The following is a 20,676-nucleotide window of genomic DNA, read 5'->3' as shown; positions in this document are numbered from 1 at the left end:
GAAATACACCATAAGCATTTCCCCTCTCATTCAGAGTCCAACACACAATATATTTGCTAGGTGTCTAGAGAGCATTAAAAATTATCAAGTCAAAGGGTCTAAATGATGGCTTTAAGGCTCTTGATCCATAAAACCAACTTGCTTTCCAGAAGCAATATATATGCTAACTTAAAATCTCATCAATATGAGAATGGACAGCGCCTGGGTGGCTTAGATGGTTAAGCATCTGCCTTTGGCTCAGGTCATGATCCCAGGGTCCTGGGATCGAGTCCTGCATCAGGCTCCCTGCTTGGAAGGGGGCCTGCTTCTTCCTCTCCCTCTGCTCCCCCTGCTTGTGCTCTTTCGCTCTGTCAAATAAATAAATAAAATCCTTAAAAAAAAAATATGAGAATGGAAAGGTCCAACCTACCTCACTTGACAATAGGAAGTATTGACTACCAGTCCTATTTTAGCTTTGGTAATTTAGTAAATGAAAAGTAATTCTTTTTTTTTTAATTTTAATTTTATTATATTAGTCACCATACATCATTAGTTTTTGATGTTGTGTTCCATGATTCATTGTTTGTGTATAACACCCAGTGCTCCATGCAATACATGCCCTCCTTAATACCCATCACCGTGCTAACCTATCCCCCCACCCTCTTCCCCTCTAAAACCCTCAGTTTGTTTCTCAGATTCCATAGTCTCTCATGGTTCGTCTCCCCCTCCGATATCCCCCCCTTCATTTTTCCCTTCGTACTATCTTGTTTCAGAGGTACAGGTCTGTGATTCATCAGTCTTACACAATTCACAGTGCTCACCATAGCACATACCCTCCCCAATGTCTATCACCCAGCCACCCCATCCCTCCCACCCCCCACCACTCCAGCAACCCTAAGTTTGTTTCCTGAGATTAAGAATTCCTCATATCAGTGAGATCATATGATACTTGTCTTTCTCTGATTGACTTATTTCGCTTAGTATAATACCCTCTAGTTCCATCCATGTCATTGCAAATGGCAAGATTTCGGGGTTTTTTTTGATGGCTGCATAATATTCCATTGTATATATCTACACCACATCTTCTTTATCCATTCATCTGTTGATGGACATCTTGGCTCTTTCCATAGTTTGGCTATTGTGGATATTGCTGCTATAAATAAGTAATTCTTTTATATTGTGGTTTTGAGTTTCTTTTACACTCCTGAGGTTAATCATTTTTCCTGTTTACTTACCTTCCGCATTTCTTCATATGTGCACATCTTTTGCCCAATTATCAATTCACTATCACCACCACCACCATGTTCAATGAAAACCTGAATTTACCAGGCCCTATGCAATCTGCTCCACACACACAACCCCACCCAATGAACAAACATCTCATCTATTACTCTCTTCGCTTCACTCACTCAACCCCAGCCACACTGGCCTCCTTGCTTTCCTACAGCACACATCTCGTAAGCTCCCCACTCAGGGCCTATGACAATCTTCAGTGGTCATTCACTGTGACCTAGCAATTCTAAGTTCTTTGTAGAACTAACACTTGCTCATGTATAAAAGACAAATATACAACAATCCTCACTGCAGCACTATTCAAAATGGCACAGGTTGAAAACCACCTAGGGGCAGGCTCAGTTGGCAGGCCATGTGACTCTTGATCTAGGGGTCATGAGTTCAAGCCCCACGTTGAGCATAGTGATTACTTAATTAAAAAAGGAGGAGGAGGGGTGCCTGGGTGGCTCAGTTGTTAAAGCATCTGCCTTCAGCTCAGGTCATGATCCCAGGGTCCTGGGATCGAGCCCCACATAGGAAGCCTACTTCTCCCTCTCCCACTCCCCCCTGCTTGTGTTCCCTCTCTCGCTGTGTCTCTGTCAAATAAATAAATAAAATCTTTAAAAAAAAAAAAGAGGAGGAGGAGGAGGAAGGGGAAGAAGACGACCACCTAAATGCTCATCTGCAGGGAGTCAGATGAATGAATCATTCCATATCTGTAAGTCTGCAGAACCCAACAAGGAGCTCATCAAGGCATTCTGATAAGTAGGGGAAAAAACAAGCTGCAAAACAATGGGCCTAGTGTATGTGTACATTTACACATATTTAGGTAAGTGCATATAAAAATAATGAAATTGAAGAATACAGAAGTGAGAAATAAGAAGGAGGGGCTGGGATTTTCATTCAATAAGACTTTTAAATATAAAGACAGAATTCTAGGAACTCGAGAACTCCAAAGGTGCTCCGGGATTTACAAAACAGTGAAGCATTTTGCATCATGTAGTCAACTAACCAATATTTACCAATGCTGCAGGTGAGGCACTGATCTAGGTATCAGGAACACAGCAGTGAAGAACACCCTGCCTCCACGGAATTCACGTTAGAGAAACGACTAGATATACCTAGATATACCCCCTGCCCCGACACGCAGGTGTGTATGTGTAGCACCAGGCAGAGATAAGTGCTATGGAAAGAAAAAAAGAGCAAAAGAACAAAAGGTACTACTTTAGAAAGGGACAGCTAGGGAAGGCCTCTTGGGAAAGGTGACCTTTGATTAGAGACCTATATGAAGTTTTCAACCATCATCATCATGCTTTCATCAATTTTATGTGCCAGAACCCCTTGAAATGCTGAACAGGGAAGTACCTGTAAGAGGGCCACCTCAAAACAGGCACGTTGCAAGTAATCTTCTCATAAGAAACACCTGCCCAGGAATGACTGGGGGCTTCAGTCACATGTGGAAGACCCGCACTCTTCTAGCATGACCTCCAGGACCAGAGATGGGAACGCTGATCATCACTCCACATGCCTGGGCACGTCATGGACATCTGGGAACCTCAGTGTCCTCCAATGCACACGGGCAGAAATCCTACCTGCCCCGTAGCAATATAATGAGAAGCAAACTATTACAGCACATGAAGTGCTGAAACACTGCCTCACACTAGTAGGTGCTCAGTAAGCGATGGCTCATATTTATTATTTATATGGTAGGGACATTTAAGGGTGCAAGAACGGGCGGAGGGAGGAAGGACAGAGTCACGGCAGGGGTGGGAGAGCCGTCTGCACCAGATGACCATGATGCTGGAGAAAGGGGGTCAGCTTCCCCACTGTCAGAGAGACTCGGGCATTGGCTTCTTTTCACTTTGAAAACTTGACATTGTGACAGCTTTGGAATGTGCCACTTTCTCCCAGTGAAAATAAAACAACCGGTTTATGACAAAAATAAACTTCTACAGTAAATGAATACAAACACAGCCTCACCCCAGCACGCAAGGCAATGGAAAGTGCGTGGGTGAGAAAGCGATGCTGCAGGCGTGCCATTCAACTGTCACCCTGAGCCGCCTCCCACCCCCCTCCCCATCCCCTGCCCCCACGTAGATAAATACAGGCAGCCACAGCTTAGGTGGCAGCCACTCGTTCAACCTGAGCAAACCAAGAACTGCCCTGGGGTTCTGTATAATCTTCTATTTTAAACCATTGGTAAGAACCATTTTTGAAAATCGCTGTTCAAAGATATTTTCTTAATTCATTAGAACGGTGCCAGGCAGACATGGGCTCTCTGAACACACCTGGGGCACACCCTGCCTTCACCAACTACACCAGCCGAGTTTCCTAGTGATCCTAGGTTTGACACACCTGTCTCCCTGCAAGACTAGATGCCCCTCAAGGGCAGGGAGATGTGCAAGGGAAGCCAGGTTCTTAAAGTCAGGGGTCAGAGGCTGGCGACGGGGCTAGGCAGGGTCTGTACTTCTGCCTGGTGAAGGAAGGTCCACGAACCTGTGAGGTGCCTGCCTTTGACTGCTTCTCTGTGTGCCGTGGTCTGACCATGGCGTCAACTGGGTCAGCTGAGTGCTGGACAACTGCCGGACTCCTGCTTCCACAAAGCTCTTCTAACAGCTCTTCATCACAGTCTAAACAATTGCCTTATCAATATATGACTCCCCACCCCCACCCCAGAAAAAACAACCAACTCTAAAAGGAATAATGTTCTGATGAAGAAAGTTCTCAGAAAGGAAAACCATTCTCCCCACTCCATCACCACTACCATCTCTGCATCCCCAACAGATCCTCGCAGAGGAGCTACTCCACAAAGGGGCTACATTTACACATTTGTTGAACTGGATGCACCACAAGATCAAAATGTGGTAGAGCTGGAAGAATCCTGCTCTGGCGGTTCTCAGATTTGTCTGCTAATGGAACTTGATCTGATACACAAATTTTATTCAGAACTTCAATATGTAAAAGGTAAATGCGATCAACCAGTTCAGAATCAAATGGAACTTCGCAGTTTGCAACACACTCAGAGGAAACATGGTACAACACTGGGACTTGAGGCAGCAGAAGCTGAGGACTAGAGCACTTACATGACCTGTCCGAGTTGACACGGGGACTTGGACAGAACTGACATACACAGTCCCCAACTTCTAAATCCCACGGGGTTCTTTTCTCATTAGCTGGGCTGTGTGTTAGCAGGCTCTCACCACTCTGCCCTCCCTCCCCCTCAACCCGCACATCACCACTGGGTTGATTCTTCCCTCTAAAGCTCTCCTGATCCAGCAGCACTCCTCAGCCCCCATCTCGTGACGGCGCCCTTATGGCTTCAACGGTGGTTTTCAAGTTGTTCTGCACGTCACTGCTTTTAGGGGTTTTGTATTTCAGGCAAATTTCAATTTTTAGACACAGATTTTCTATCATTTTAGAAATTTCACACTAAATATAAGTTTAAATTTTAAAATAATCAATGTGTTAATTTATATTATCAGTTAGCCAGTTTTTTTAGAGAGACATAAAAACCTTCCTGTTATTTGTACATATACTTTGGCTTCTCTCAGAAGTCACGGACTAGAAAAATTATAGCCTCCTGCTTGCTTTGTTGTTGGTGTTGCTTCACGTGTGTGCTCATCAAATACACAGTCCAGGGGAGCCACACGGTGATGCACCTGCTTGGCTGATGTTCCCACAAGGGCCACTGGCAAGCTGAGTCATTGTGCCCGGCACATAATAGGGACTCCCTGAATCTCGGTTCATGAACTCAGTGTCAAGTGAACCCCCAGCAAGTATTACCATGATAACATCTTAATATAGACAGCTTTCATGCTTGTGTTGAAGTCTGGGGTGCCTCTTGCCATAACCCAAGGTATGCTTCAAATTCTGGCATAAAAATATGTACACCCCACACTTGGACAATGACATTTTACTGCTTAGCATGGCCTATCTACCCTGTTCTTTGGCTCCATTAGTGAACCTCTGAAACCCAGAAAATGACCTTGGTTCTCAGTTCAAAGACATGCTGGAGAGAATTCTAAGCCAAAGGAAGTGGAGAAATAAAAGGGCACATTAGTCCCCTGATTTCCTGTGTCCTTGGGCTGTTTGTGTACTGTTTATTCTCTGTTACCTCCTCACTGACATGAAACAGCAACTACACTAGCCCCATGTGAGGAATACAAACAAATATTTGTTGAATTGATTTCTTTTTAAAGTCAGGGAACGGGGCGCCTGGGTGGCTCAGTTGTTAAGCGTCTCCCTGCAGCTCAGGTCATGATCCCAGGGTCCTGGGATCGAGCCCCGCATCGGCCTCCCTGCTCAGCAGGAAGCCTCCTTCTCCCTCTCCCACTCCTCCTGCTTGTGTTCCCTCTCTCGCTGTGTCTGTCAAATAAATAAATAAATAATCTTTTAAATAAATAAATAAATAAATAAAAATAAAGTCAGGGAAAGAAAATGTCTGAGAGAAAGAAATCCAGAAAGTCAGCTGCAGATGAAAAACTGACAGCTATGGCTCTCTAAGGGGATGTACATTTTAGAAAAATGTATTTTATAAATCCTCTATCAAGGAAAAGGAAGAAAAATGGATGGTTTTGAATTCCCATGTACTCAAAAACATAATAAGCAACACAGCTACTTATTGTTAATAAAAACGAAAATGCCAAAACAATAGAGAACACTCCATATATTTAGTGTTAAGCTGTTTCGTTTAACTACTAATAGAGAATACACTTGCTAAAGAAAAAATACATAATTGGTATTTTCCTCATTTTCCCCAGGCTACTCTTCATTTTCTGTGTATTCTTCCAAAAAGTTTCCCTCACCCATATTAATGCACACACACACACACACAAACTAGATCTGGATTCAACAAATAACTCCTGGAGGCCTATGCGATGAGGAACACAAGGATCAAGGTTCACGATTTAAATTTTTCACAGAAATAATATCCAATATACTACTCACAAAACATCTTTTAAATTTAAACTTGATACTACTACCACGATTTTATAGATCAGGAAACTGAAACGAGGGGTCCAGTACTCGGCCCAGAAACTTACCCAGTGGCTACAGGAAACCAAGTCAGGCCTAGCGCACAAGTGACAGAGGACTCCAGAACTAGTACCCTCTCCATGAAATAAAGGTGGTAAGTGACAACAGAAGTTTGCAATCTAGGAGATAAGTCTGAATTCAAAAATCTAATAATGATTAACCAGTACTTATGTGATAAAACTTACCTAAAGGCAGCAACTAGTGGGGCATAAATTGAGTCTCCATCATAAACATATAAATGGTCCCAACTACACTCTGTAGCAAAATGAGTGAAACGAAGTCTCATTATTCTATTTGGCCTGAAAAGAACAAAAAGAGCAGTTTATAATAATCATCATAACTATAAAACATTTGAGAAGAAGATAGAGATCGATTTTTAAAGAACTTACAGGGAGAGGAGAAATAAGGGCACATTAGTCCCCTGATTTCCTGTGTCCTTGGGCTGTTTGTGTACTGTTTATTCTCTGTTACCTCCTCACTGACATGAAACAGCAACTACACTAGCCCCATGTGAGGAATACAAACAAATATTTGTTGAATTGATTTCTTTTTAAAGTCAGGGAACGGGGCGCCTGGGTGGCTCAGTCGTTGAGCGTCTGCCTTCGGCTCAGGTCATGATCCCAGGGTCCTGGGATGGAGCCCCGCATCGGCCTCTCTGCTCAGCAGGAAGCCTCCTTCTCCCTCTCCCACTCCCCCTGCTTGTGTTCCCTCTCTCGCTGTGTCTCTTTGTCAAATTAATAAATAAATAATCTTCTAAATAAATAAATAAGTAAATAAATAAAAATAAAAAATAAAGAATAGTACATAAACGACATTCCTTCATTTGTCAAAGATTTATTTCATACTTACTATGTGCAAGAGACCACTAAGCACACAGTGGTAAACAAAATCGCCACGGTCTACGCCTGTCTGGGCCTTACAGTCCACACAGTGGCTGTTCTTTAACAGCCTGTGAACCAACCCATTAGCCCTTCCGTTTCTGCACTTCCTTCCTTACTCAACTTCAGATTCCAGTGTCATTTCACAAACACAAGTGCCAGTTCTCTATACTTGCCTACCCTTCTGCCTTTGCATGGAACTACCTGGCAAAGGCCCGGTCTAGAGGACACCAGTTATCTGCTCTGACTTAGATTAAATGCAAAGAAAACGAAGCCTACCACTGGGTCCTCCAGAGGTCCTCGAGACCACCGGGTAGGCTGCTTTCGGGACCGGTCACAGCTCACCAACTTCCACCTGGCACTTCAAGTCTGCCAGCAGTGCTACTACTCATTCTCTCTCTCCTTCTGCACAGTTGCTGCTCACTCCCAATTACTGTTTCAAACCATTCGCTCCCACCTCCCTGCTTCAGCTCAGCACCCAGACAAAAATCTCTCAACTCCCCATTTTCCAAAACAGATATACCCACCCACTCCTCTGTCCATCTCTCAAACACTTCACATCTCCCTCCCATCTGGAACTTTCCACATCCTCATTTTAATTTCCTTAAGTATCACATATTTTACAAAAAACAACAAAACATAAAAACGTCAAATCTCAACTCTCCTTCCAGCTATTACCTCTCTCTGCTGAAGAGAGTGAACCTCCACACAAGACTTTGCTTTCTCGGTTTCCTCACATCCCACTCACCCTCTTCGCTCTCAAACCTGGCTTCCACCCAAACACTCCACTCAAAAACCTCTTGGTAATATCAGCACCGTTTATATCCTGGTGATGCCTAATTATATGTCTCCAGCCTAGGCCTTCCCTCTACGTCACACTCGTCTACCTAACATCTCTAAGCAAACAACTAAGTAAGTTCATAAACAAGTTAACTCAGCTGATGATGGCTACCGTGAAGATATGAAAGGAATGTGACGTGTACAACAGGTGGTAGGGAATTACCCCAGAAACCTTTGGAAGAGATGAGAACGACAAGAAATAAGCCGTATGAAATGAATAGGGAACCATGTTTCAGACAGAGGGAACAGCAGAGTCTTCAAGTCCAAGTGAGAAAGAGGTTAATGTGTCCAAGCAACACAAAGAAAACCAGTGTGTCTGAAACACAGCAAAGAGAGGACACCACATGAGATGAGAAGCGAGAGATGGGCAAGGGGCAACAGCAAAAGCTGGGAGGCCAATTTCAAGGCTATCACAGTGGTCCAGGAAAGACAGGATGGTTGGTGTCTCACAACAATTGTAGAGATGAAGATGAAAAGAAGGGAGATGGAGTGGGAAGACATTCTAGAGGGAAAACGGGCAGAACTTACGGACAGGCTGAATATGGCGATAAGGGGCAGAAGGAGTTAAAGGTTTTGCTCAGGCTGAGGAGGAACCACCAAGAGCACCTTCAGAGGAATGATGCAGAAGGACGTCAGATAGGAATGAACTGATAGGAAGCATAGGGGCAAACAACTCCTTAAAGCAGCAGTTCTCGAGCTATGGGCCTCACAATGCCGGGAGGGGCCCTGGGACTCTTTTAGGGCAGTCTACGAGGTCAAATCTATGTTCACAATAATCCTAAAATGTCTATGAGGTCAAATCTATGTTCACAATAATCCTAAAATATCACGTGCCTTTATCAGCACGTTGGCATTTACTAACGGTGCAGGAGTGATGGTGGGAGAAACAAACTGCCGGCACTTTAGGACAGAGTGAGGCGGAAGCACCAAAATGGACCAGTAATCACTGTTATTCTTCACCACTACACGCTCACAGAGAAAGGAAAAATGGGTTTCATGTAGGGATATCTTTATTAAGTGGTAAAAACTATTAATTTCATTAAATCTTGACCCACGAGTACACATCTTTTGAATATCCCACCTGACAAGACAGGAAGTACGGACAAAGCACTTCTGCTACCTAACACAGGACAGTGGTCTCAAGGAAAATCACTCTTGCAATCATTTGGGTGGTGAGCTGAACTAGTTGCTTTTTTCCCCAGAATGCCATCTATCGTTTTTACTTAAAAGAACAACTAACAAACTATGGTTATGCAGACTTGTCTATTTGGTAGATACTTTCTTAAAAATGAACAAAGGGGGTGCCTGGGTGGCTCAGTCGTTAAGCGTCTGCCTTCGGCTCAGGTCAGGATCTCAGGTTCCTGGGATCGAGCCCCACATCAGGCTCCCTGCTCAGCAGGAGGCCTGCCTCTCCCTCTCCCACTCCCCCTGCTTGTGTTCCCTCTCTCGCTGTCTCTCTGTCAAATAAATAAATAAAATCTTTAAAAAAAAAAAAAATGAACAAAGCAAGTCTATCACTTCAAAGAAAACTGACAGTACTTGTTGCCAAAGATAAAATGTAAGCTTTCAAGCAATAATTAGCTATGGAAAATTTGCATCTGCCACCCAGATGCAACTTCCCAATGCTTCAAACTTTCTGATGAGATTAATGGTGATGTTAACCAAGTGATTTTTCACGTTATATCATGAAATATATCAAAATTTGGAAGATCTGCATAATTCAGTGAACGATGATTTTCCAAATAACCCATATATCCTGTTACAAAACCATGCAAGGGTTAAAGAGCCGTTCCAAAGTACAAGAAAACCAACAGATTTTAACTTAAGTTCCAAAAGTTCATGAACATTGTTTCAGATTCCACACTGCAATTTACTTTTAAGAAATCAGCACTTGTCAAGCTTTGATGTAGTATCAAAGAAGACCATCCAAAATTATTTAAAAGGGTTATTAAAATCTCCTTCCTTTTCCTACTACATATTCAAGTGAACACTAATTTTCTTCACATACTTCAACCACAATAACATATTGTAACAAAGTGAATGCAGAAGAAAATATAATAATCCAGCTATCTTCTATGGAGCCAGACACAAGAGATTGTACAAAAATGTAAAACAATACCATTCTTTTCACTGATTTTTTTAAAAATACAGGGTTTACTTTTTCATAAAAATATGTCACATGTGCTGACAGAGAGTAGGTTTATCATGCCTTTAAATGAGTTAATGAAGAGTTTCCTTAGTGTTAATTTATTATATAATAAACACAGAGATAACCCACAGAAACAAAAATTACTTGGAATTCTCAAAATTTAAGAGTGTAAAGGGGTCCTGAGACCACAGAGTTTGAGAAACACTGCTTTAAAGATTTGCCATTAAGAATGGCGCCTGTCGGGACTCCTGGGTGGCTCAGTTGGTTGAGCGTCTGCCTTTGGCTCAGGTCATGATCCCAGGGTCCTGGGATCAAGTCCCACATCGGGAATCCTTGCTCAGCAGGGAGCCTGCTTTTCCCTCTGCCTGCTGCTCCCCGCTGTTTGTGCTTGCTCTCTCTCACTCTCTCTCTGACAAATAAATAAAACATCTTAAAAAAAAAAAAAAAAAAAGAATGGCTCCTGCCTGGGTGGCCCAGTCAAATAAGCAACCAACTCTTGATTCTGGCTCAGGTCCTGATCTCACGGTCATGAGTTCAAGCCCCACACTGGGCTCCATGTCCAGGGTGGAGCCTACTTTAAAAAAGAAAAAAATTGCCATGAAGAGAAGAAGGCAAAGGCAAGAGCTGAAGGGTACAGGGGCCCAGAGCAGAAGCCATCTGAACAGTAACAGGTATTTTTATTTTCCTGACCACAATAAAAATAGGTACTTACAAAAAATGATATATTATAATTTTCTACTGCTTTAAGCAAACCATTTCAAATATTCAAGAGTTTTAACTATTATAATTGACAATATACAAATTTCTGGTGTATATAATTCATTCACAGCTTTAAATCCAACCCAAAACTTTTTTCAGATTAACAATGAAGATTAAGAAAAATGAAACCAAATTCACTTGTCAGATGAAAAATTATCAAATGAAAAATATTTTTAAGTACTTTATGTTACAGATTGTTAACTGTGCTTGTAAAAAAAAGTAATGCCACACTGAGCTCAGGAAAAAAAAAAAATTAAACCAGCCATTACTACTTACTGTCCTTCAATGAGCCATGTGCACTTCGTTTTATATTTATAATTTCCAGGTCCATCTGTTACAAACCCAGAAGATCCAGTTAGTCTGTAATGCAAATTAAAAAAAAAAACTTAAGTCCATCAAAATTTCACATATCAATATCTTTCTTAATTCTCAATTCAATACAAGTTAAGCATAGTGGGTACATTAATGCATAACCAGAAGAAAATCACTGGATAGTTAATGGTCAGATTATACAAATCTAGGTGAAAAGAATACTTGCCATAAACTTAAGAAAAGGGGGTACAAATACATTAAAACCACCAGGAGTAAACAAAAACATATCTAAATCTTTCTAGCTAAGAAATCCATACTTTGTACCATGAAAATGGCTGTAAGAACTTACTTATAAATATGAGTTAGTTTTTAAAAAGTAAGATCACACAGTTACAGGTAAAATTAAAGCGTATTTAATACAATAATACTGTGGAGAACATAACTGAGATGGGCAAGCACATCAAGCCACAACACAAAATGGACCCATCACACTCATCTTGCTTCTGAAGGCAATCTACCACACCCCATGAGCAGTGTCCATCAGCATCTGTCTTCCCACACACCTGCTGAGTACGAAGTTCTTCAATATTTTTAGGTCTTGCCAATATGATAGGCATATCCTGAAATCTCATTAATGTTTTGACTGGACTAACCCTGAAGCTTGCATATCTTCTCGTATGTTTTGGTCATTTGCATTTCCTCCTTTGTGAATTAAAATTTCATATTCTGTGCCCACTTTACCACCAAGTTATCTTTTCCAAATTAATGTTTAGGAGCTCTTTTTATATTAAGGCGCTCCCATCTGCATGTTAAATACACTATAAATATATTTTCTCAGTTTACTTTTTTCTTTATATTTTGTGTCTGTTATCTTTTGCTATATATAACTTTTTAATATTTAAAAAGGATGCTATTTCCTTCCTCACTGCTGTTTCCAGATCATTTTTCCTCTGTCTTCCATCACCAATGTCAGCCTTTCTGAAACAGATGTTCTCCTCTGGATCTGCCTCCCCTACTTTCTGAGTTAACTACTGACATCCCAGTTACTCCTCCTCACCCACTGATACCAGCATCTAGTTCACTGTCTTCCATTCAACTACATCAACATCCAAGATGTTCCAATCAGAACCCAAGCTCTCCATTTCTTAACTTCACCATTAACGGTCTTTTCCTCCACCCCACATTAGTCATCCACTCCTCTGGGCCCTGCCATTATCTGGAACAGCAAAAGCACCAAAATCTTCACTTTAGGCATCCTACGTTATGACCACTATCTCTTTTGTCTCAAGTTCATTTAGCCTAGCTCCCCTTTTCCAGGAAGTCATCAGCCCTAAGGGGACCTCCAATCCACTGATCACTTCTTCACGTTCATCACCCACCACCCACACATTTGACTTTCCCACTTACCTAGTTAAGATTCCACGGTCCATCACAATTATCATCACCTGCAAATCCCTTGGCTTCTTTCCCCTTCTTTCCCTCTGCTGTACTTACCTGGAGATTGATATCTCCATGCCTTACTCCCAATATCCATTTTACCCCCAAGATGTTAGTCTGAGCCAATCATGGTTTTCTGTGCCCCCTGCCAATAACTGATTAGAAACGTGTATCAGTTAAGATTAGGTCCTAATGCCCTGTACCTCTGAAACAAGATAGTAGGAAGGGAAAAATGAAGGGGGGGGGGGAATCGGAGGAGGAGACGAACCATGAGAGACTATGGACTCTGAGAAACAAACTGAGGGTTTTAGAGGGGAGGGGGGTGAGGGAATGGGTTAGCCCGGTGATGGGTATTAAGGAGGGCACGTACTGAATGGAGCACTGGGTGTTATACGCAAACAATGAATCATGGAACACTACATCAAAAGCTAATGATGTAATGTATGGTGACTAACATAACATAATAAAATTAAATTAAAAAAATAAAAAAATAAAAAGATTAGGTCCTAATGCAACTGACAGAAAAATGTAAATAGTAATGGCTTAAACAAGATATAAAGTCCAAAGGAAAGAAATACAGAGCACATAAGGGATTTCTATAATCATTAGGGACCTAATGCTCTTCTGTCTTGCTCTGTCATCCTCAACATGTGGCTTCCACCCATAATCCAAGATGGCTGCTCAAACTCCAACTTTTACTCCCACATTCTACCCAGCAGGAAGGAGGAAAAGAAAACAAGGTGCACATCCCCTCCCTCTAAGTCAAACAGGACAATTCAACTTCTATCCCGTCAGCCAAAAGTTACTGACATATTTAAATGTAAAGGGAGGCTGAGAAATATAGCCATTATTCCAGATGACCATGTACTCAATGAAAAATCAGGATTCCCTTTACTAGCAAAAGGGAGAAAGGCAAAGAAGGGTCATTACTAGTCTCTGTCACGGCATGTAATCTAATACTTAGATGTGAGGGCAAGTCTTGATGGAGGGCTTCCAGGAACTATTTTTTCATTCTTAAGAAAGACAGTGAGATGTATCACATAATCTCCCCTTTGAGGAAGGACTTACTGCCTCGTCAACAGGCAGCCTCCAAGTGTCAGTTCCTTGAGGAGCTGCCCTGCCCCAGGTCACACCCTGCTCAGGGCAGCTCACACCACAGAGGGCAGAAAGGCTGGAACATTTCAATCCAACATGAAACAATTCTGACAGACAATCCTTTGCTCTAAGCTCCCCTTTGTCAGGCCTGCACTGAAGCTCAACTTCTTCGTTTGCCCAATTCTGCTTCCTGCTATTTTCTCTCACAGATGTTATAACCAATTTGTGCCCCAAACTCCATCTCAGCAATGCAGCCATCACGCTACGAGGTTGAACACAAAGCCAACACCAAGAATGACAAACCAAAGGAATGCAAAGGTCTATGAAGAGCAGTACCAACCAACCAACCACAGAGGCCACTCCAGGTTTATGGGCTAAATTTCCCACTGGTTACTGGTTCATTGTGTATATGTGTGTGTGGACACACTTTAGGCCCTTCTAGCTCAGAAAGTTTTCTGGCTTTCTACTATGCTTGTTTTGCTCCTAAGAGTTTCTATTGATTTCACATACATAGACATACTCAGGTCTTTGCAAAGCAGCATCACTTTTAGAAAAGATACAGGTTGTTTTAATTTTAAATATTCACTTAGTATCTTTAAATCTAGCATTGATATAATTTTACAAATAATGAATAGTTATGATCACTGATAGCCTTTTGTCAACTAAAGGACAATTCTCCTTTTGTAACTTCTCTCCCCAAGTACTCCCACCCACCCCACACTAAGATAAACATTTAACCACCTAGTAAGCATTCTTAACTATTTTTCTTCATACTCATGAGCCCATGACATATGCACAGTTCTCTTCAATTAATTTTTGGCTACACAAATTATTATACAAATTTTTCTGCATCTTCCTTTTCTCCTACAACAAAACTTTTTGAGACTCTCTTCAACTAAACAGGTATTAGTCTAATTCACTTTTTCCACGAAGCATAATCTTCTAACCTATTGAGGTAGCATTTTTTTCTGCCTTTCTCCTACTAACATTCATTTTGTTTTCAGTCAGCTGGCATTATGCACATGGCTGCAATAAATATCCCTATACATATGGCCTTACTTGTGCTTTAATTTCTAAGAATAGAATCTTAGGAGGAGGATTACTGGGCCAAAGGAAGATGAATTTTAATTGTTAACCAAGCTGCCAAATTATTTCCAAAACGGCTGTAACGATTCACATTTGCACCAGCAGTACATGAGAGCATGCTATTCTCCATGTCCCCCCCCCCCCCGTATTAGGTATTCTTGTTTCTTTTAAATTGTTAACTTGAAATTTTCTGTGTTCTCGTGAGTGGCCAACATGTGTTTATTGAAAGGGGAAGGCCAGGAATATCAGCTACATTTTCAGGTCAAGCGTTATATTATCACTGATGATCCAGGTACGGACAACAGTACTGCCTTGTGCTTACTTCCCCAGCAGTCACGCAAAGGCATCTGATTGAAACAGAAAGACTCTTCAACAATACGAAACCAGAAATACTGAGAATTAATAACTCCTTGCTTCTACCAAGCTTCCAGTTCAAGAATACACTTAGGGTGATTCTGCAATAGAAACAAATACAGGGAAAACGGGAACCCTCCATAGGAGGTGGGTTTCAAAGGAGTCACCTTATAATTATTTCTTTCTAATTATTAGTATTATTACCAAGCAATGTGGCCTATAAAAAAAAAAAAAACACCTCAACTTTTCTCACCTGTTTATAGATTTTCTTTGTGGTCAAGTGTGTTGGACATCGATAAACTTTGACCAAAGTTCCTTGGACATTGGGGAAAAAAAAAATCTATCGTAGGAATGTAAACTACCACTGATGTGTAATTCAGTTTATTGAATGCACTAGTCAACTCCTTTATATTCTCACCTGTTACCTACTAGATCTATTTCTGAGAAAGGTGTATTGAAATCCCATACCATGACACATTTGCCATGTTATTTTTGCTTTATGTATTTATTTAGCCATATAAGCCTATAACTATTAAATCTTCATAAACTGTCCTTTTATCATAATAACCATTTATATAGTTTGATGTTCATGTTTCACCTTGTCTATTATTATAATTACTGATTTTGTTGTTTTCTTGGGCCATAGATCCTTATCCAACTCTTCATTTTTCATATTTCCTTATCAAATTTTCAAAAGTTTCTTTCTTCAAACAGGACATGGTTAGGTTTTGTTTCTCAACCTAGTCTGACAGTTTTACTGGCACAATGTAATTTTTCACATTTACTGTGACTGCTATACTGATTTGATTCCTTCCAACCAAAGTTTTAAATCAATCTTAGTGAGGAGTAATTTATATACAATAAATGGCACCTTAAATGTACAATTTCTTAAGTTGTGACAAACGTATATACGTGTGGAACCCTCCCAAACAGCACATAAAACAGGTTTGTTACCCCCAAAAGTTCCTTCACCCCACCCTGCAGTTAATCTCTCCCAACACTGATCCTATTTCTATCACTATAGACCAGTTTTATACAACATGATTTAATAAAACCATACAGAGACCCTCTTGTGCCTTGCTTCTTTTGATCAGCCTGTTTCTCAGTATTCTATCAGTAGTTGGTTCGCTTCCTATTGCTGAGTAGCATTCTAATGCATGAATATACCGCAACTTGTTTATTCATTCTCCTGTTGATGGACACTTGGATTATGTAGTTATAGGCTCTTATGAATAAGGCTGCTAAGAACACTTGTGTACAAGCCTTTGTGTGGACATGTGTGGACATTCCTCTTGGATAAATACATAAAAGTGAAATCACTGGATAAAATTATAGATATATATCAAATTTAAAGAAACTGCCATAATTGTTTCCTAAGTGGTTATGCCATCTTACACTTCCATCATCAAGGAATCTTCACTGTTCCCAGGTCTCCCAGTACACCCTTTGCCTCAAGCACAGGTAAGATTCTGCCCACCCATTTAGCAATATATTGACCTTATGGAGGTCAGGAAAATCTACTATACATCACACTATCCAGGATCTGAAGCTTCATGGTCTTTGTCCCTTGCTACATTGGCCTGGCTATATACCAGTTCTCTGTCTGGGAGGATCACAACAGATCCTAGACCTTATAGTTTCCTATAGGTCCCCCCAGCAAGCTGGCTCAAGAAAAGCAGAGCGCTTGCAGTTGGAGAGCCAGGGAAGCAAGCTTCATTTAGACTGCCATGTTCCTTTTTTTTTTTTTAAGATTTTATTTATTTGACAGAAGGAGACACAGTGAGAGAGGGAACACAAGCAGGGAGAGTGGGAGAGGGAGAAGCAGGCTTCCCACCGAGCAGGGAGCCTGATGTGGGGCTCAATCCCAGGACCCTGGGATCATGACCTGAGCCGAAGGCAGATGCTTAACGATTGAGCCACCCAGGTGCCCCTAGACTGCCATGTTCCTATCAGGCTGCCATGTTCCTCATATCCCTCTTGGTTCCTCTTCATGGCTAAAATCCATTTATGTTTGGATTTTCTGTTGCTTTCAAGTAAAACCATCCCAATTACTAATTTTACCAGTTCTACGATGAACACTTTTCCCCTAATAGCTCAGAAATCAGGATGTACTATAAACTCAATGGCATGTCACAGTTTTTTGTTTTTTTTTAAAGATTTTATTTCTTTATTTGACAGAGAGAGACACAGCTAGAGAGGGAACACAAGCAGGGGGAGTGGGAGAGGGAGAAGCAGGCTTCCCGCTGAGCAGGGAGCCCGATGCGGGGCTCGATCCCAGGACCCTGGGATCATGACCTGAGCCGAAGGCAGACGCTTAACGACTGAGCCACCCAGGCACCCCGGCATGTCACAGTTTAAAGGAAGTGTTTTTTCTTTCTTAGTCATACACCAGATAAGGAGGCATTTTACATTCAATGGCATCTTAGCAAGCTGAAGTTACACATATGGCAAACTCTAAACCTGGTTGAACCCAACTCTGCTTACTCTGCATGTGCAACCAAGTAGCTGGATAAAACTAGAGACACAACATTGTACTGACTGGTCTCATTACACATTTATAAACACACATCTCAAATAAGTTCTCAGTACTGCAGGACAACAATCTTTCCATTTTCCTGGCCAGTTCACTTTTATACCTTATTTTCAACTTCCCTAACCCTCTTCCCTCTTTTCAATTTCAACTGATGATCAGTGGATTGCTTTACTCATTTCATGTGTATTTCCCCCCAGTGGAACATAAACTTCATAACAGTAAAGACTTTTGTCTCTTCTGTTCACTATTTCCAGTGCCTAGAAGCGTGCCTGGCATCTTAATGACACTAAGTGAATAGCAGTGGAAGAAATAAATTAGAAGAACTATATTTTCTCTTCCCATTACTAAATGCATGTACTTTCCCCTAGTTACAATGGATAAACTATCTAAATTCATCTAGGGTTAAATCCTCTACCTGGGCCCAGAATTCTCAAATTCTACTCAATCAAGGGCACCAGCAGAACAAACCTAATTCCAACCCCAACCCCACACTTCTCTCTACTGGATCAGCATGAGATGAGCTATCAGATTCCCTTCTTTAAAAATAAACTTTCTTCATCTTATATTCCTATCACGCTACTGCCACTTCTGTGCTTTTACAGCAAAAGTCTTGAGAATTATCTACTCTCACCGACAACTCTCTCACCTACTAATTTCTCAACGCATTCCAGCTAGGCTCTAACCCTAACTTCCCCAGCCCCGCAAAATCCTTTAGTTAAGGTATATGAGCATTTGAAATAGTTGATGCCTCCCTTTTTCTTTTTTTTTTTTTTTAAGATTTCATTTATTTTTGCCAGAGAGCGAACAAGCACAAGCAGGGGGAGCAGAAGGCAGAGGGAGAAGTGGCTCCCAGGCTGAGCAGGGAGCCCGATGCGGGGCTCGATCCCAGGACCCTGGAACCATGACCCGAGCCGAAGGCAGACGCTTAACTGACTGAGCCACCCAGGCGTCACATGCCTCCCTCTTTCTTAAAACACTTTCTTCAGTTGGTTTCCAAAATCCCCCACTCTCAATTCACAGCTTCTTCTCAGTCCCCTATGGTAAATCCACCTGCTTGTCCCAGTCAGTCTCTAGTTGTAGGAATGCCCCAAGGCTCCACCTCAATCTGCTTCTCTGCACGAAGTCATACTGATCTTATACTGTCGCAAAACTTTAAATACCACCTTATATATATTTTTAACAATGAAATTTTCATCTCTATGATGGTAACACCATTCTCCTGGTTATCCCAGGCAAAAACTGAATAATACAATCATATCCTCTGTCAAAAAAACAAAAACAAAAAAACCTTTCATTTTTTTTTCCTTTCCAATATTTATGACTTTATTATTTTTCTGGCCTTATTACAATTAGTTAAGATCTCCGTTATCATATGGAAAAGAATTGGTGATTGGTAAGAATTGGTAATGTCTTGTTCTCAATCTCAGGGGAAAACTTTCAGTATTTCACTGGACGGTGTGGTATTTACCCTAAGTTCTTTGCAAAACCCTTACTTAATACCAGATTAAGGAAGTACCTTTCTATTCCTAGTTTACTAAAGATTTTTAACATTAGTGAGTGCTGAATTCTAGTTTTTTTAAAAAACTGTGTATCTAATGACCATTTGCCTTTTCTCCCTTATTCTATTAATGCTGTGAATGATATTGATTTTCAAATATTAAACTGACACTGAATTTCTCAAATAAACCCAAGTTGGTCATGATTCCATTTATATTTTGCTGGATACAGTTTGCAAATATTTAAAATTTTTTTTAGCTTCGTAAGTTAGACTGGCCTGCTTTTTGTCAGGTTTTTTTCTTTTTAAAGATTTTATTTATTTATTTGACAGAGAGAGAGAGTACAAGCAGGGGGAGCGGCAGGGAGGGGGAGAAGCAGGCTCCCACTGAGCAGAAAGCCCGACTCAGGGCTCAATCCCAGGACCCCGGGATCATGACCCGAGTGGAAGGCAGACGCCCAACTGACTGAGCCACCCAGGTGCCCCATTTGTCAGGTTTTGATAACAAAATTATGCTCGTTGTATAAAAACAGGAAAGGAATTTCACCTATTTTCCTATCTGTAGGAGAGTCTGTGTAAGATTGATGATATTTCCTGTAAAAGTTTGGAAGAATTCACTGGTAAAGCCATCTTGGTCTGGAGGTTTCTTTTGAGCAACTTGGTTTTACTAGGGTTTGCCATTTCATCTAAATTTTTCAAATTTATTGGAATAAACTTATTACTAATATGCTATGATTTTTCCAATCCATGTAGGATCTATAGTGATGTCCTCTTTATCATTATTGATCAGTAATTTGTTTTCTTTTTCTCTTTATCAATCTCTCCAGCAGCTTATCAATTTTGTCTTTTCTTTTATATATATATATTTTTTATTTAAGTAATCTCTGCACCCAACATGTGGCTCGAACTTACAACCCTGAGATCAAGAGTCACACACCCCACCAACTGAGCCAGCTAGGCTCCCCTCAATTTTATTTTTCCTACTCTAATGACTTTGAGTATATTTTGTAGTTTTTCTATTTTCTTGAGTTGAAAACAGATCACTGACTTCCAACCTTTCTTCTTTTTTAGCGTATACATTTAAAACCCTTTCATTCTCAGCATTGCATTAGTTGTACCCACAGTTCTGACATATAATACTTTCGTTATCATTCAGTTCAAAATTTCCAAATTCCCAGGGTGATTTCCTTTTTGATTCATGAATATTTTGAAGAGCACAGTAACTATATGGTGCCAATTAGGACAAGTGTTTTTAAAATCTTTGTTCTATTAATTACAGAGAGGGGTGTTAAAATATTTTCTAACATCAATGGATGTTTAAAAAGCAGGAGGAAAACCTAATGAGGAGCAGGATATATGCATGGTTTTAAAGTGTTTCCCCACATATTGCTTATTGGTAGCAAGGAGGGAATAAAATAATAATTAGATATTGAAAAAAAAAGAAAACAAACAG

The 20,676-nt window shown here is 40.9% G+C and overlaps 1 protein-coding gene across 1 annotated transcript in view; it reads right to left on the bottom strand.

The window, feature by feature from the left end:
* The window catches only part of ATRN (attractin), a 163,197-nt gene that overhangs the window by 108,036 nt on the left and 34,485 nt on the right, over nt 1-20,676 (bottom strand). Inside the window, exons 2-3 of the mRNA XM_032420030.1 lie at nt 11,188-11,271; nt 6,471-6,584 (exon numbers count right to left, since the gene is read on the bottom strand). Of these exons, the coding sequence (XP_032275921.1) occupies nt 6,471-6,584; nt 11,188-11,271 (198 nt within the window). The remainder of the gene's footprint in view (nt 1-6,470; nt 6,585-11,187; nt 11,272-20,676) is intronic.

This window comes from Phoca vitulina, unplaced genomic scaffold, assembly GCF_004348235.1.
Source record: "Phoca vitulina isolate PV1807 unplaced genomic scaffold, GSC_HSeal_1.0 scaffold22, whole genome shotgun sequence".
In the NCBI taxonomy this organism is placed as follows: domain Eukaryota; kingdom Metazoa; phylum Chordata; class Mammalia; order Carnivora; family Phocidae; genus Phoca; species Phoca vitulina.
This window is presented reverse-complemented; position numbering and strand designations above follow the sequence as displayed.